This window comes from Haliotis asinina, chromosome 3 (genome assembly GCF_037392515.1).
Source record: "Haliotis asinina isolate JCU_RB_2024 chromosome 3, JCU_Hal_asi_v2, whole genome shotgun sequence".
In the NCBI taxonomy this organism is placed as follows: domain Eukaryota; kingdom Metazoa; phylum Mollusca; class Gastropoda; order Lepetellida; family Haliotidae; genus Haliotis; species Haliotis asinina.
This window is the reverse complement of record NC_090282.1, coordinates 79,329,214-79,347,250: the sequence shown is the minus strand read 5'-3', so window position 1 is coordinate 79,347,250 and position 18,037 is coordinate 79,329,214. Positions and strand designations below refer to the sequence as shown.

The 18,037-nt window shown below is 36.2% G+C and overlaps 2 protein-coding genes across 2 annotated transcripts in view; one reads left to right on the top strand and one right to left on the bottom strand.

The window, feature by feature from the left end:
• Positions 1 to 18,037, bottom strand: part of LOC137277122 (coiled-coil domain-containing protein 73-like) — a 143,522-nt gene that overhangs the window by 51,756 nt on the left and 73,729 nt on the right. The gene's annotated exons all lie outside the window — the stretch shown is intronic.
• Positions 4,552 to 9,619, top strand: LOC137277119 (putative leucine-rich repeat-containing protein DDB_G0290503). Its single transcript, XM_067808785.1, has 4 exons — positions 4,552 to 4,879; positions 5,979 to 6,114; positions 6,705 to 6,918; positions 7,587 to 9,619. The coding sequence occupies exons 2-4, from the start codon at positions 5,980 to 5,982 to the stop codon at positions 8,567 to 8,569; spliced, it is 1,332 nt and encodes a 443-aa protein (XP_067664886.1). The 5' UTR covers positions 4,552 to 4,879; position 5,979; the 3' UTR covers positions 8,570 to 9,619.

Here is an 18,037-nt window from a genome sequence, read left to right as displayed (position 1 = left end):
GTTGTCTAAACCAGCATTCATTGGGACTGAAGAAATAATCTGGTTTAGACAATGTCCTGGATTGTAGAGTTGATGATAAATGTACAAGCCACAGATGGTGCTGATATTTTATGTTGGTGTTGACAACTTGCTGGATTGGACAGATGCCGGTTTCGACAGCTTCCATTGTATAAACAAACAAACCCAGAATCCACTGTAGAACTCTGATTATCTATCTCATTTGCCTATGGATTACTATCTAATAGTGATGACATCAGATGTTTCCTAAAAGGAGAGGATATCCTGGACCAAAAATGGCACCCATCACAAACAAATGTAAATGCAAGTTAACTGCACATCTGAAAAAACATCAGGACATATGGTTCAAGTAAAAACACTAAATCATACAGTAAGATATTTATCACAGTTTCTTTGTCATAGCATATATGTCTTAATATTATGGTTCAATTTTCTGTCATGTTCATTTTCTCTACAAGCATTGAGAGTGGTCGGGTAGCCTAATGGTTAAAGCATTTGCTGTTGACACTAAAAACCTGGGTTTGATTCCCCACATGGATGCAAAATGTGAAGTCTGGTGTCCCCGCCATAGTATTACTGGAATATATCTAAAAGAAGCATAAAACTAAACTCACTCAATTTACAAGCATTGTTTGGCGAAACAGGCCTCTTTTCTGAGGCAACTTCATACTGCCAATAAGAATTTGACACAACTGCTTTTTTCTGAATGAAATAACTACCTGAATCGTTAGTTTCACCAAAGAATATAAGATCACATACCCTGAGTTACACCCAGTGAACACGTAAGAGAAACTGCCATGTTACACTTCTTGTCCCAGTAGCTTGGATAACCTATCTGCTGGTACAGGAACGCGATATGAACAACATGTCACTGTCACATCAAGTGTTTCAGGATTAAGACTGGTATAGTGACTTTGCACTGTGATGGCATGATTTGTGGATATGAGTAATATGGCTACAAGGATTACCTCCCTTGGTACTGAAATCTCACCTGAACCATATTCTCAAAATCTGCACTTATCAAAACAACTAAATTCAGATATTATAGTGAACATCAAGGATTAAGGGCTGCTACAGTTCATTAACTTATAATGGTCAATATCCATATTCCTTAATGAATTCACTTTGTTATTCATGCTCTATAGAATGAATATTCATAAATCTTAATAAAAAAAAATGTTGGATGTTAGTTTCAAAACGAGATATGTAAAATTGAATATATCCAAGCCAGGTTGTATAATGGTCAACACTGAATACATGTAGTTTGACCATAACACATAAAGCCATGATTCCACACTGGAAGTCACTGTGGCTGAGCAGGTTAGGTGGTAGACTTTGTGTGCCCCATTAGGTGCCAGACTCTGAGGGTGTGGGTTCAAATCCCTCACATAACACAAGCACTACAATCTGTACTTTACTGAGATAATGTAATCTCAAATATAGAACAGATGTTACGATGGTCACTTGTGAAATTAACACTGTCAAACTGTCAATACAAACATATTTTGTTACTGTTTCACTGCACATAATGACCAATACACCAAATGCTGATCTGTATCATCTGAGAATTCATTGCAGCCCAATTGAGCACATAAATCATCACATGGCAAATACAGATTACCAGAATCATGCTTCTTTTGGAGTAAGATTTATCTATTTGGTCCACAGTCAATATAACATAATAATGCAAGAACAATGTATTAAGGGTGAGAGAAAAATAATGTCCACAAACCAAAGTCTGCGAAAAGGATATTTACAGGTTTTTCAGTTTGTGGGTTATGCACTGACTGCACATTTTTTGCAACAAGTCTATGCTGCTTTGGTTGCCAAAGCATCCATTTGAAAGGCAAACTTCCTTACAATTAATTTGAAAGAGATTAGTTCAGAACAGGTCCAGTCTTGCACACCAGCAATTCAGCTTGCTATGATAAGTTACAACCAATGTAAATCTCTGGTTACAGCTCACAGTGATCTCAACCTGCAACAGCCTTAGCTAGTAGATACACATGACTTCAATCTGTGCATCTGCAATTATTCATCACAAGGATTATTTCACGCATGTAGAGAATGAAAGAAGACAGAACAAGATGTTTCAGTTTATATGAAGACATTCCATTTTGGAGAAATTAGTTGGTATCATTTGGTGTGACTTATGTTTCTGCATTCAGTGTGTAATGAATGCAATAGAAATTGACCTCCTTTGCCAATACATTTATTCAAATGAACAATCATTGTGCACCAGTAATACACCAACTTATGGTTGTCTTACACTGATTCAAACCTATATGGGACTAATCCAAACTAAAGAAGAAAGAAATAATATATCATGGGAAAATATGATCACATTAAAATCTCTATTCATAATAGTCTTTCAGCATAAACCCAAGCTTTTTTCCAGTTAACAAGTTGCAAAGATTGTTTAAAACATCTTCAAGAACTTGTATTTGTCTTGTAGCTAACCCCTACATTGGCCAACATAGAGAACATTTCACGCTACATGCAACACTGTTGTCAACTTGGTATGGACTACGTATATTAAATCCTATCAACACAAAGCCTGTTCCCAGCACCACAGAGTCAAGTACCAGTGACAAGGTAGGGTATTATTAATCACAGCTAGGAAGACTATGTTATACAATAATATCATACTGTGATATAATGAACTTAGCATTATTTCTCATTCCAGGACTAGCAATTACACATTATCAAAGCCATGTGTTATAATCCTGAAGCATAAAACATGCAAGGTTATGTATTTATGTGAATATCAATGCAGTAAATTTATCAATAAGGAGACTTACAGATAAAACATTATGATATTATTAAATATGATATTATTATCAAAGATAAGACAATCATACACAATCATTTTGGATGTCTGCAAGGAACATAAACTAAATGTTAAAGTTTTTTAACTTAAATCAGACCAAGCTGATCTGAAAGAGTGAATGTTGACTTCAGGTATCATTAAGCAATTTTCTTTATCCAAAACTAGCTTACACATAGGATATAGATCAGGTGAGATCACAGTCTCATTGTATCAAAGTGCTTTGTAAACCATTGTGATTTCATTGCTAACTAGGACGTCACAACCAAATGACATCGCTAATTTCTTGGCCACTGAAGCTGGTGACCATTATGTTTTGCATCCAGGATACTGATACTTGATGGGTATTTAGAAGTTGGAAGGTAACACAACATATGGTATGGATTCACAACCTTTTTATTTACAGCACAGTGTTTCTGGGCTACTTCTCGGCCCTCATATGCAACATTGTGCTGTAAATAATATAGAGCTTCTAAATCTATGTTTTATGTTGTTATGTTTCCAAACTGACAAAAATTAAATCTTGAAATGGGGAGACAGCAGTCTGTCATATTCAAACCCTGAAGTGAATATATCCAAGAAATTTCACGCAAGTCTAGAAAATGGGGCAAGTCTAGATTTCCTCCTTTATATTATATCATATTCTATTTTTTTAAACTATGAACTTTTTTCTGTAAAACATATTCATTTCAGAGACTAGTTGTTAGTCTAGGGAGAGAGAATCTTGCTCTCTTGTGTTTTTTGCCTTGGAGTTTTAAACCTTTAGCAGTTACTTAAGGTGATCTATTTGAGAAAAATGTGAATTTTTGTTTTATGCTGCACTCAACATAAGAGTTAGATACATAACCAACTATACGGAGAAAGTCTGTAAATAACTGAGTATGGACCAGATAATCTAGGGATCAACAGCATGAGCATCGATCTCTGAAACTGTGAACCAATGACATGTGTCAACAAAGTCAGTGAGTCTGACCACCTGATCCCATCAGTCACCTCTTACGACAAACAAAGTCATCTCTTGTGGCAAGCATGTGTTGCTGAAGGCCTATTCTACCTCGGATCTTCACGAGTCTGACATAAAAAAGTACCTGAGAATGTGATTCTGTATATATTATGGTGCATCTTCTTAATTATGACATAGGCAGGTAACAAGTAGATGATATCACTACAGCTTGAGCAACAGTTCCACTAGCAGAGCATAATGGCGACAATAAAACTCAATCACTCAGTCACATCTATATGAGCTCTTATAACAAGCATACATGCATGTGATATAATCTATAATAACCCTGGCTATTTTATCTTCATTACTGTCATGACCTACTTTCCTGTAACTATCACAGATGTCAAGTTATGGTTTGTATTTTCCAAACTTACATCCTGCTTACTGTTCATTGGCATTCTGATACAGGCTGCAGATGAAAGTACAGACTATAATCTGCTGGAGGTATATGTCTCAATTAGCCAGTTCTAAACCTGTTATACATGACTTAATCTTATCCAAGCATAAGATGGCCTCATTCAGACCACTACACTACAGATCTGTGTTTACCTAGATCATCTTCTGATATACCCCGTTTGACCCTTGTCTGATACCAAAGTCAAAGCTGATTTTTCAAGTAGCAATACATAAGTACAATTCTTTGTTCACTGCTCCTAGTTGTCCTATGTTAAAGTATTTGTATGTGGAATGTATCTCTGACTAGGTTCATGTGGATGTCCAAGGCTGGATATTGAATGAGGTCCTGTTCTGGATCAGACAACACGTTCATGCGAGCTGTGAACATATGACTGGTAATCTGTTGTTACCAATGGTGTTACTCTGCATATTTCGTCAGCTCTCAGATTACCTGATGTATACAGTCTGAGAAGATACAACACAGATACTACACCACTGACAATGCCAACAGGGGCAATTCTTCATGGAAAATGAACAAAGCCCCTTACTTTGATATTTCCTTTAAAAGTGGCGACATCAATAACGGATGATTAACCTTCAGGGATACCAATGGATAAACAGACTTAGACACGAAGGTAATCTTGCTGTTCATGTTGGAATTTGTCAACATAATTCTGCTCAACACAAGTAGAGGTTAAAAAATCCCATTGCCCGAAGCCCCGGACAAGTCAGTTATCATTTCGGGCAATCAAATAATGGTATCTTACTTGTCCGTGGACTATTAGATAATTTCCACTTATTGTTTCATTTCCATATCTGCTCAGAATGTAGTTATTACAATTTCGCAATAATAGTAATTCAGAGCTATCGTTCTTTGAAATTTATCACGCTTCGATAAACAGTCCACTAAACATTAACATCAAACATTGTGTCATAAAATCAGGGCAAGTGGAAAATTAGGACAAGTTACTTTCTTGAAGACTCTTGCCCTGTGGCAAGTGGCTTTTAAAAACAATTCTGAACCCCTGACAAGAATTTCCGTTGGAATCATATCAATGTGTATGCATATACTATTTAAAGTTTAATGTATAATTCTCATAACCTATTTAAAGTTGTAACATGACTATATCTATTATTCATAATTTACCACACAAATGTTTGATAAAGATATCATTATTTTAATATACCAACATTTACAGTTTTGAATTTATTGCAACCTAAAGACTAATCATTGCTTCAATGAGGAGGGTAAAAACATCATTGAGGACGTTCTCATTATCCTTCACTGAATGATAAATTCCATGACTTAAACTCCACTCTAAACATCAACTGGCCAAAATCTGCTATAATCATTTCAAACAAAATATCCTCAAGTCAACTGATATGATCTACACTACTTATGTAAAATCCATCACAGATTCGATGATCAATTCCTTGGTTGTGTAGTGACACCGGCAATAAATCAATCATCAATAACATCAATTAACAGGAACAGAAATCTCTGTTACATGCTATACAGTATTAGGCTCCCAAATGACTGTCAGAGTTTGTTTTACCCCTGCAAACTGTATTTTCTGTGTACATATATGTGTCATGTTTGTGATGAAAACTCTGTATTAAGCTCGTAAATGATTGTCAGATTTTGTTTTATCCCTGCAAACTGTATCCTGTATGTACTCGTATGTGGGATATTTGTGATGAAAACTCTTACATGGTCACGCTTGATCTCAGCAGGATGGACGAGTGTCAACGGTCAGTATTACAGCGCCACTTCAAACAGCTGGCCAATGACCTCATATTGTCAGAGGACCTGCTCGGAGACTTGTATCAGGAGCACATCTTCGATAGAAACATGATTGACATTATCAGGGTGAGAATGCTATGTCTGATGTGATAATGATATTATTTTACCGTTGTTTTGTTGAAAGTGTTTCAACTGAGTCTATACAATGTTGGTTCTTAACGTTAAATGTAAATCTTATCTTCATAGAACTGTTTCACTGGCCAAGTGCTAAAGTTAATGATTTATGTTCACTTTTTATAAGCCGTGCAAGAAGTATAATAATAATCACAATGAACAAAATATCCATTTTTGTTACTCGCCTGTGGAAGATACTGCAGTGTAATATTTTTAGGGCAATATTACACTAGTGTAATACGACTAAATGTATGACATCATTATGACGTCACAATGTTAATACTGCTGTAGCAGTGGTACCGGACCTTGTTCAACTCGTTTAATAAAAATGGTATAACACGGAAGGTTGTTTAGTGTCCTCCATTCATCACATATCAATCTGAGCAAACGATAAAGCAGCAAACAAAGTTGTGTGAAGTAATAATTCCATTTCCACCTTATTGGTACTCTGAAGAATGATTACTGATGATTACTGATTCAATCTTCAGCCACATACTAATTGGTGACAATGAGATTTACACTATAAATGTGCTTTTTCTCAGAGTCAGGGTACAGATAGTGACAGAGTATACAAGATGCTGGAAATGCTTCCTAAACGTGGACCATCAGCTTTCGACACTTTCATCAGCATCATTCAGGACAGCTACCCATGGCTTGCTGCTATGCTGGAATCTAGCTACCTGGCTGAGAAGAGCAAACACCAGCCAGGCTCAAGTAGACAGCATGGCAAGCTGGAGAGACTGTTCTCTATCATAGGTAGGGCAAATTACAAGGGAGGCAACTCCTTGCAGCATAACAGTCAACAATTTTGTAAATGTCTCAGAATGTCTTTAACAAAATAAAATCAGATCTACAATGCAAGAATAAGTGAATATTAAAGAAAGGTCTTTCTTCTGAATTCCTCACAATAACTTTATCAGTCCTTGGGTCTGTTCTTGGCCTCTTAAGCTAAGAACTTCAGGCACACTAACTGAACATATGTTTTTTGAGTGTGTGCTAACATTCAGTGGAAATGACGGTGGCAGAGCAGGTTAGGCAGCTGACTTTGGGTGCTGGCAATTAGGTGAATGACTCTGAGGGTTGGGGGTTGATTCCCGGATGGGACTCAACCAAAAATAAGTAATAGAATCTGAGAAAGTGTAATCCCAAACAGAACATGTTACATGTGCTAACATTAACATATTACTTTCTCATCATTTGATTTGCAGAAAGCGAAGAGCAGTTTTCAATATACACTGGGGTGGGGTAATCTTTGACTATATAAGATAAGAGGATTGTCATGTGAGAACAGGGATGCTTCACAGATATCACCAGTACACTTTGTAGACATCATTTTATGCAAAAATCCAAATCCAGTGTATGTCGGTTATTTGCAGCTTTAAAATGATACTACTGAAATGACAAAAAATGTTTTATACTTTTAGAGACTCCTCAACATACAGAAAAAACAGACAGTGACATAAGGAAAAGAGTTGGGACATTTGTTCACAAGCAGTTTGGACAGAGTAAAAGAGTCTCCCAAAATGACAAAAAGGCATTGGAGAAATTTCTCAATGAACAGTTGCATGATGAAAGGATCCGCCTACAGTCTTTGGCTGAGAAACCAGAATCTCTCGCAGAAACTGAAACTGAGTCTGTGGTATCTCAGGTTAGCGATGTTCATCAAAAACTGTTTGAAATCCATGTTATTCTGGAACCACACCTCAAGGGTAAGGCACGCAAAGACTTTAGCAACCTCTTGCCAGAAGACATGACCTTTGACATCATCCAAAAGGAAATCAGATGCATTCTAGAAAATCTCAATAGAGCTGAAGAAGAGCTCACTAAATGTTTGAAACTGCCAGGGCTTTATGAGGATGAGGATGACAGCTTGACATTGTGCCTTTATGTCGAGAAGTTAATAGAAAAAGCTGAAGACCAGCAAGAGAAGCTTCATACTCAGGAAACACGACTGACAGAACTGCAATCAGAACTGAATGAATACTCCATCCATATCCACAAACTGGAATCAGAAAGAACTACTTCAAGAAGTAAGATAGAACTTCTAGCCAAAGAAGTGTCTCAGCTCAGACATGACAAATTCAAGTTGGATGAGAGAAATGCCCAACTTGAAAAGATTCATCAACAACATCTTGAGAAAGAAAAGACTCTTGAGAATCTCAAATCAGTTGTAAAAGAACTGCAGGCATCAAAGAATAACAGCAGCAGTGGTTATATAGAGGATGGTGTGAATGTCCGATCACGGGAGGTAAATGGACTTCGCAACAGCATAGTAAGACGTACCTTCAGGACAACGGGTGAGAGGTTTGGAAGGGCAGCACCAAAACCCACCCACAATTACCAGCTGGCCAGGACTAGATACACTGTCAGGAGTACAACCAAAAAGAAGCCAAATTTACCAGTATAGGAACCACCTAGTACAAACCAACAAAAACACCAGCTGAATACATTTGTGGCTTGTGCCAAAGTTCGAGTTCAGTCACCTCTTTGTGAACTGTTGGCATCATCAGTGTTTGTGACTGTTATAATTCTCAAAGAATCTGTCATGGACTCTGCTTTCAGGCAAGACTTGTCATGGTTATGGAAATATTTCTTGTTGTTTTTATTAACTGTGTTTCTACAAACAGTATGTGTATGCTGCCTAACATTTCTATGGAACATAATGAGGAAGAAGACGAAAAAGAAGATTATTTCACATATATGTCACATGTGCTGTGTTACATATAATACAGGTAATTTTGCAAGGGATGATTCTTAAAAAGGATATTGACAGATATGTGCATCTGGCAGCACCAAGAATGAGCAGTATATATTTGATATCTATTAGGTAATCAAGCATGTTGTGTTACAAGACATGTCATTACAGTAGCACAGAAACAGAAAATTAACGCCATTAGGAGTATGGATTGAAAATATGTCAAATACAACAATGAAAAATGTTGCTTACCTGGGCCTTTTTTCTTGAAACCTTCATAACCCTAAGAATATTTTAATCATAGCCAACATCTTAAGAATGAGATTATGAAGTTCGTAGGGCCATGAATATTTCAAGAAGAGCTGGCTAGGTGTTTATTATGAGCTTTGAATCCTGTAAAAAGTTCACTTGCTTTTGTGTGGTGATACATTTTTATTCTCCATCTATATTTGTATACATTCACATTTATTACAAATATATCAATAACCAAAGGATCCACAAAATGGACTTTTAAATCCATAATAAACAAAATCTAATATCATCAAGAGACATAATAATCATTTTTCAACCTCATCCTATTCATCTTATTTGTCTTGAATTTGAGCAACGAAATAATATTGTAATACCAAAACTAAAAGGAACATCTATATCAGTGTAACATAGCGTGATTTAGTTACTCACTTTGCATTTGTGTGCTTTAGTTCCTAACATGTTCAAAATCACATTCATTACATAAACTGAGTCAAATAAAAAAAATGTCTACAACTTCATTTTCTGTTCTAATTTGTTTCTTATCGTATAATGTGTCTATCAGGTATTGAATAGTGTCCCCTAAAGCAGTATACTCCCTGTTATCTGACGTCATTATCAGTAAGTGCTGACAGTTTGATAAATGACAAGTCTATTCTCTCTTTACAAATTACCAACATCCAAACGTATATAACCTTGAATAGAAAATGATTATTTAGCCTTCCACATTCACGTGTTTCATGTTTATTATAGTTCAAGCAGTTGATAGCCTTTTGTTCTGAAACCACCACATTGGACCTTATCAAGATAAAGTCATTCGATCACACCAAGTCATTCGACAAATGATTGCTCCAAATCTATTTTTAGACATGAGTAAATGCACCTGTGATCCTTGGTTACACACAAGTGTCCCACAGGTAGTCTCAGGAGTCCTCTCAGCAACCTTACAGTTATGTGCTACGAACATGTTTTCCTGGCACTGCACATAACTGTCAGACGTTCATTACCCACATCATTCTTGGCTGAAGTGTAATAGTGTTTTGAGTTTAATGTGCTAGATTTGGGATTAGACTTTCTCAGTATTACAGAGAGTCTAGTACTTTTGTTGGGTTGAATCACGTGGGATTTGAACAGACACTATGGCATTGTGTATTCATAAGTTTCAGACATAATCAGGGGCTGTGCTAGTTTGTAAACACTTATCAAAGTAGACAAAGTCTGTAGTCTAAGCTACCAGTTGTCTGACTTCCATTTTGTGGAAGTTACTGTGGCTGAGTAGGTTAGAGGTCTGACATTATGTGCTAGCAATTAGGTGGCTGACTGTTTTTTCAGGGTTTTGGTCCCAGATGGGACTCAGGTGGGACTCAACACAAAGAAAAGTACTCAGATCTGTACTTTACTGAGAAAGTGTAATGCCAAAAATAACATTCAATCATTTTCTAAATAGCATTGAGTGTTTTGAGTTTGTTTTTCATTCATTACTATGGTCAGCAGTATAAAAGTTTTAGATCATAAGAACCACTCCATGCAGTTAGGATACATTTTCATTAGTGAGCCTTACCACAGTTGATCCCTTCAGTTGCCTGCAAGCAAGGGTCTCTTTCTCATCTACAGCAGAGCAGAATTGTCCAATGTATCTCAACCTCAGTGAACATGTTAAAGAAAATTTTCCCGTCAATACATTATTAATGAAAACCTTTTTTCAAACTGTCCACAGATGAAAAGTATTTTTGGAATATATTTTATGACAATCAGACAATGTCTTTGAAAAGGAAGAGGGACTAATCTGATCACTGCATACCAATACCTTGTATCATTATAATCTCACAGCAAGAATGACTATAATAAATGATGCAGTGTTTTCTTTGATAAACATAAGTTTATATTTAAACAATCTATTCAAGGCAGCATTGACTATCTGTGACTGTCTTGATACCCATTTCATTGGACCACACATCAAGTGCAGAAAAGAACACACATTGTCATTGTACGTAACTGCTAGTACTTGCCAACAATAAAATAATACAGTGTGTTTGCTACTGCTCACACATACTTCAGCACACTGAACAGTCACTACACTGCACAGAGTAAACACAAAAGGCATGAGATGACATGCAGTGGACAGATTATCCATACAACTTTATTATTTTGCAGTCCCAGATGGCTAATAAGATTTGTATAGGAGACCTCATGCAGATCTTTGGATTCCAAATTCAAGCACTTTTTATACAGTTTTCCAGGAAAAACATTTGAGACACAGTTGGCACTGCCTAATACCACACTGGTAATCTGACTTAATGAATTTGGGTTTTACCTCGCTTTTAGCAATACTTCACCATCACAGTGGGACACCAGTGATGAGCCAATGCTTTAACCACTAGGCTATCCCACCGCTCCCACACTGGTTAACACTTTTCTAGGTGTTAACTCTAACTGGAGGCCTTCCACTGCATTTGTTTATGATGGTTACTACAAGTGGTGCACGATGTGATTTTTTTGCAAGTGCCTGGCATCATCACTGTTTGATAGTTATGCAGAAACTGATGTTCACAAGTTCATTAGCATTCTATTAACAACTTTGCTTTTGGCTGAGATGTTTTTGAGGGTGACTATACATGTGATAACCATAATTAAACAATATACAGTGATACAATGCACTAATAATGCACATGACACACACAACAAACAGAAGACAGTGTATATTGCATGTTTCAAGTGACAGGAAGTACATATTTTCAAACTATTATCATTATTACCATATATTTACATCCAAGCAGTTTTCAAGAATTGACAAAAAGAACTCCAGCACTTCATTTGTGAAGTAAATGACAGAATCAAGCATTTTTCATCTGATAAATCTTTCCAAATCAAATCACTGTAGAACATTTTAATAGGGATGTACAGAAATATGTATAAAAGAATGCTATCACAGAGTTTAAAACAAAATTTCCACGTCAGAAATACAACATGCAAGTATGTACAAGAAGACCAGTTGAGAAAGAGATTACGACCAGGAAGAGATCTGCCTCCTAAGACTCCACTTGCTGGTTGGTGGGTCACTAATGCCTCTTGACGTTGTTTATTGCCTAACAATTCAATCTATGCAGAATATAGTTGCGCACCCAAATCAGTTATATACTTTTGCCTGGACATTCTACTCTTTAGTTTAAGGATGAGAACATACATATTATTTCAACAGAGGACGATCAATATATGTCTTGCTGCAAATGTGATGCTGATTTATGAATGTTTGGGTAATATTTAGTCAGTCAATCTATTATTTTCACTTAAGAGGCCAAAGGTCCATAACACATGTATATATGTAGACAAAATTATTATCAGGCACTAGAGAGTACATTTCATCTGTGAAGAAATTCAGGATACAGAAACGTTGACAATTTTTCCAGATGTTCTTAGCTAGAATTGGTTAACACAGACATACATTTTACACAGTATGATGTACGAAGTTATATTTCTTATGATACTTACTTCTCAAAGTGTGGTAGGCTGGACAGACACAAAGAAAACTATATTAATCTTCTATTAGAATTGAATCACACATTTTACATATTCTGTCTTCTTCTTCTAATTTTAATATATCTACATGTTTGTATTAACAAGTCATAGGATGAGCAATGAAATGTTATAAGCATGATTCTACATTTCCTACATTCAAAGATGAAAAATAGTTCTTTTACTATATAGATTGCTGAAACATCCTGAATTGAAAACATATATTTGATACACATAATTGTTGAAGCCAGTTCTATAGATATATGTCTTGTAACTCTTGTTTAATGGATATGGGGCAGTTTGGGTTATGCACTGTTCCAGCATATATTACCCAAACCAGTGGACACTAGTAAATTTTAACATCTATGACCGAGTTACGTTTTGTACATTATGTAATAGTCACAGGCATCAACAAGCATTTATTGGAACCGTACCATGTCACTGCTTATACACACCCAGTTTTCAAGCATCAAAATATTGAAATATATTTTTATTTTATTCTGACCAACCAAATCTGTGTGTTAACAAAATTGAAAAATACAATAACATATAAATATAATAAATGCAGAATATAATAAATGCCTGACCCAACAGTCAATGACTTCTTCTTTTACTCTATACATAAATCACACCAACATCATTAAAGTGCCAATGCTGTACCTGAAATGTTTCTTAATTAAATAACACATTGTTTTTCAGGATTATACATAAGCAAAATATACTTTTTGTCGAAAATCTTTTTGTGTTTAAAATACTGTTGTTAAATATAGCTTCATAATACTCTAAGGAAAAAGTCCAACACCATTCAGTATTTTGACCTTTACCATGTGAAATCACTGAGTTATTGTATGCTGATGACAAACCAATGATTGTGGTCAGGCCAAATCTCATACATTTTGAACACATAATCATTTGAGCCTGTCATACCTGAGGGACATAACTCTACACAACAAACCTGGTCCTTCCTGCCCATGGAATTGCAAGGCTGTGTAGTTTATTTGGTTGACAATATTTGGTGAGCAAATATTTACACTGATTTTAGCCATTATTCCAGCTATATATTACAATTTGGGCATCGAAAATGAGCTTCACAAACTGTACCTACATGGGGCATCAAGCCCCTGTCTGAGCATTACAAATCAACAAATTAACCACTATGGCTGACCCATCACCATATGTATAAAGTCAAAAGTGTTCAAGCATTGATTTATTTGATTAAATAATAATAAACCAGATTTAAGATTTTCATACCATCAATGAAGTTCCTGAACATTTGGTGTGAATATATTGAATGCTGTTTGACTGCTCTAATAATGCATCAGTCAGATATATTCGAGCCATATTACAACAGTCTGAAAATAATCTAGTGTAGAGTAGAGGTTGACACTATAAACAAAACAAAATAGGTGACACACAACCAACAAAATAACAAGTCTGTTGACCCATTCCAATATTCTTTTGATAAGGACTGGGGTGTTGATACCTAGCCTAATTCTGTTCCTGTAGGAAAGTTTACCAAACATCTTGACAGTAGATCAATTCGAAAATGTATTTATATGCACGACATGTAATAAAACATTGACACTGGTAGTGTAGCCCAAAGTGTCATGTCATCACTTTCAGTGGATCCAGATTACAGGTCTTCAGCATTCCATGTCATTAAAGACGAATAACAAGATCAGTTAGGACTCAGTTGATGCATGTCATTGTAACCCAGTTGTGTAGATTTATGTTCATGCTGTTGATCACTTGACTGGTCATAATGTGATTATTTACACACTGCTGCCATATAACTGGAATATCGTGACGGGAACGGAACATTAAAATGGAATATATGAGTATTGTAACAATCAGTCGACGAAGGACAGTAAAACAACTAGAACATCACAGAAATGAATGTAAAACTAGTAGCTATGCCTAAAACAATTTATCTATAGAGGACAATACAATATAAAACCGGGCTATAGATTGCCAACAACTGAAGGTAGATCACCATACTAGGGACCATGGGGACTTACAGTACTTTTGCTACCTGCATGGACCCTAGCTGGATTTACATCATCCCCTCAGCCATCAGCAATTTCGGAAATCTCATGTAATTTATTGATACCCACTTGGGTGTCCCACTTCTTTTGCATCAGATCACGGATATAAGATCTAATGGTGGCTTTGTAATCACTATAAGGAATAAGAAGTGGTGTCACAGATTTGTTGAGTGCTGCTTTAGCAGCAAGGTCAGCCAGTGTGTTACCAGAAATGCCTACATGGCTGGGTAACCAACAAAAGACGATGTCGTATTGGCCAGTAGCAAGATCATTATACAATTCAATAATTTCTATTAAAAGTGGATGTTTGCAAGAAATATTTTTAATAGCCTGAAGGCAAGAAAGAGAATCGGAATAGATTATATATTGTTTACGTTTCGGGTGTCTTTGAATATATTTGAGAGCTGTTAATATGGCGTTAGCTTCAGCTGTAAAAATAGAACTATTATCTGGTAATCTAGAAGATATTGTTCTGGATCCAATGACAGTGGCACAAGCCACTGCGCCACCGTCCTTGGACCCATCTGTAAATAAGGGTTTGTAATTGCTATATTTATGCTTTAATTGATGATATTCTTGTGTATATTGTAAGTCATTTGTTTCTGATTTTTTTAAAAATGTTAATGTTAGGTCAACTTGTCAACTTGTCAACTCAACGGGAAAGCGATATACTTTCCAGCTCAATACCGGCAGAAGAAATAAATGGTTTAATTCTGTGCCCAAGAGGTGGAATAAGAGAAGACTTTTTGTTATACAAATCCTCATAAAGGGGATTGAACACACAGTTATAGGCAGGGTTAGATTCATTAGAATATAATTTAGTAATGTATTGTAAAGACAATTTTATACGACGTTGAGTAAGAGATGGTTCATTGGCCTCAACGTAGAGACTATCAATAGGTGAAGTTCTGAAAGACCCAAGGCAAAGTCTTAAGCCTTGATGGTGGACAGAATCAAGAAGTTTAAGGTTGCTGTTGCAGGCTCCACCATATACGATGGAACCATAATCGAGTTTCGAACGTATGAGTGATCGATACAGGTGTAAGAGGGTTGCTTGATCCCCTCCCCACTTTGAGTTGGAAACAACTTTCAAGTCAAGAGCCTTCAAGCATTTAGTTTTAAGGGACTTGATATGAGGCAGAAATGTTAAATGGGAGTCAAAGATTAGGCCCAAGAACTTGGCCTCCTTTACAACTTTGATGGGAGAGCCATCTAGAGATAGTTCAGGGTCCTTATGTGGTTTATATTTTCTGCAAAAATGTATACAGTTAGTTTTGGATTTAGAAAATTTAAAGCCGTTTTCAAGACACCATTTATTTATTTTGTTTAAACACAACTGCAGTTGTCGTTCAATAGTATGCATATTTTTCCCACGACAAGAAATATTAAAATCATCCACAAATAACGATCCATCAATTGAATCGTTTAAAACTTTTGATAAACTGTTTATCTTTATGCTAAAAAGTGTGACAGACAAAATACTGCCTTGTGGAACACCCTGATCCTGATTGTAATGATCAGACAGGGTAGAACCCACTCGAACTTGGAACTGTCTGTCATTTAAAAAATTTGCTATAAATTGAGGTAAACGACCTCGCAAGCCGTAGTCATGTAGGTCTCTTAAAATACCATATTTCCAGGTTGTGTCATATGCTTTTTCTAGATCAAAAAAGATAGACACAGCATGTTGTTTATCAATTAGTGCATTTTTAACAAATGATTCTAAACGCACTAAGTGATCGACAGTACTTCTGTTTTTACGGAAACCACACTGTATATCAGTTATAATGTTATTTGTTTCCAAGTACCAAACTAGTCGATTATTTATCATGCGTTCCATGGTCTTGCAAACACAGCTAGTAAATGAAATCGGACGATAATTGGATGGATCCGTATGATCACGTCCAGGTTTAGGTATGGGTACTACTATGGCGTCACGCCATGAGGGAGGAAAGTTACCCGATGTCCAAATATCATCAAAAATATTGAGAAGAGTTTCTGGGCAGGATTCTGGTAAGTGCTTCAGGAGTTGATAATGTATGTTATCAGCTCCAGTAGCAGTGTCATGAGCTTGATCGAGAGCAGTATGGAGTTCATGAATAGAAAACGTTTCATTATAATCTTCCCCATTATCAGAATTGAAATTAATAGTTTTCTTTTCTTCTTGTTTTTGATATTGCTGGAATTTTGGTACATAATTTGAAGAGGAAGAGTGTTTAGCAAGGGTTTCACCTAGTTTATTAGCAATATCTGATTTATCAGTAAGCAATTGATCTCCATGTTTGAGATGATGGACAGTAGATTTAGTACCTTTACCTTTGATTTTCTGGACCATGTTCCATAAATTTTAAATTTATTTAAATTATGTACCATAGGATGGCGACGGAAATAATGTTCTGCCTTTTTCCTTGCCTTCCTAGCTTGTTTGCACTCATCGTTGAACCATGGTTTTCTTATGTGTGGAACTACAGAGGAATTTGGTATACACTCATCAGCTATGGAATTCAGTTCATCAGTAAAACATTTAATAGCATCAGGAACGTCAATAAAAAGTTCGGGTTTAAGTTTTTCAGCACACAGTGTTTCATATAAAGTCCAGTTAGCCTTTGTAAAATTCCGCCTTGATGATGGAGGAACATCAGATGGAGTTACAGCTTTTAATATAGTAGGAAAATATTCACTTCCACAGAGGTCATCGTGGACTGACCATTCGAATTCATTTAATAGTTCTGAATTTGTAAGTGACAAGTCAAGAGCAGAATAAGTACCTGTACCAGGGTGTAAATATGTGTTGGAACCATCATTATAAATACATAAATCATTGTCAGAACAAAAGTCCTCCAACAATTTACCTCTAGTGTTTGTATTTACACTACCCCAGAGTGGGTTGTGGCCATTTAAATCTCCCATTATAATACAGGGCTTCGGGAGCTGATCATATAGAGCTTGAAGATCTGTTTTGGCAAAAGCCGAAGATGGTGAAATATAAAGAGAGCATAGCGTAAACGCTACATGTAAAATAATTCTCACTGCAACAGCCTGCATATTAGTATTAAGTGAAACAGGGCTTTGAATAACGTTTTGTTTGACTAGAATGGATGATCCGCCAGTGGCCCTTTCACCCAGAGGTGAAAAACAATGATATGCATTAAAATGACAAAGGTCAAATGCATCTGTTTGTTTTAAATATGTCTCTTAGAGACATAACGCTGAAGGTGTGAAATCTTGGACTAATAGCTGTAATTCATGTAAATTAGTCCTCAATCCTCTGCAGTTCCATTGTACAATATTATTGGAATAAACTATCTTTTGGGGGGATTTTTGGGGGATCTACCCCGCACTCTTTTGGAGGGCGACAAGCTATGTGCCCTAG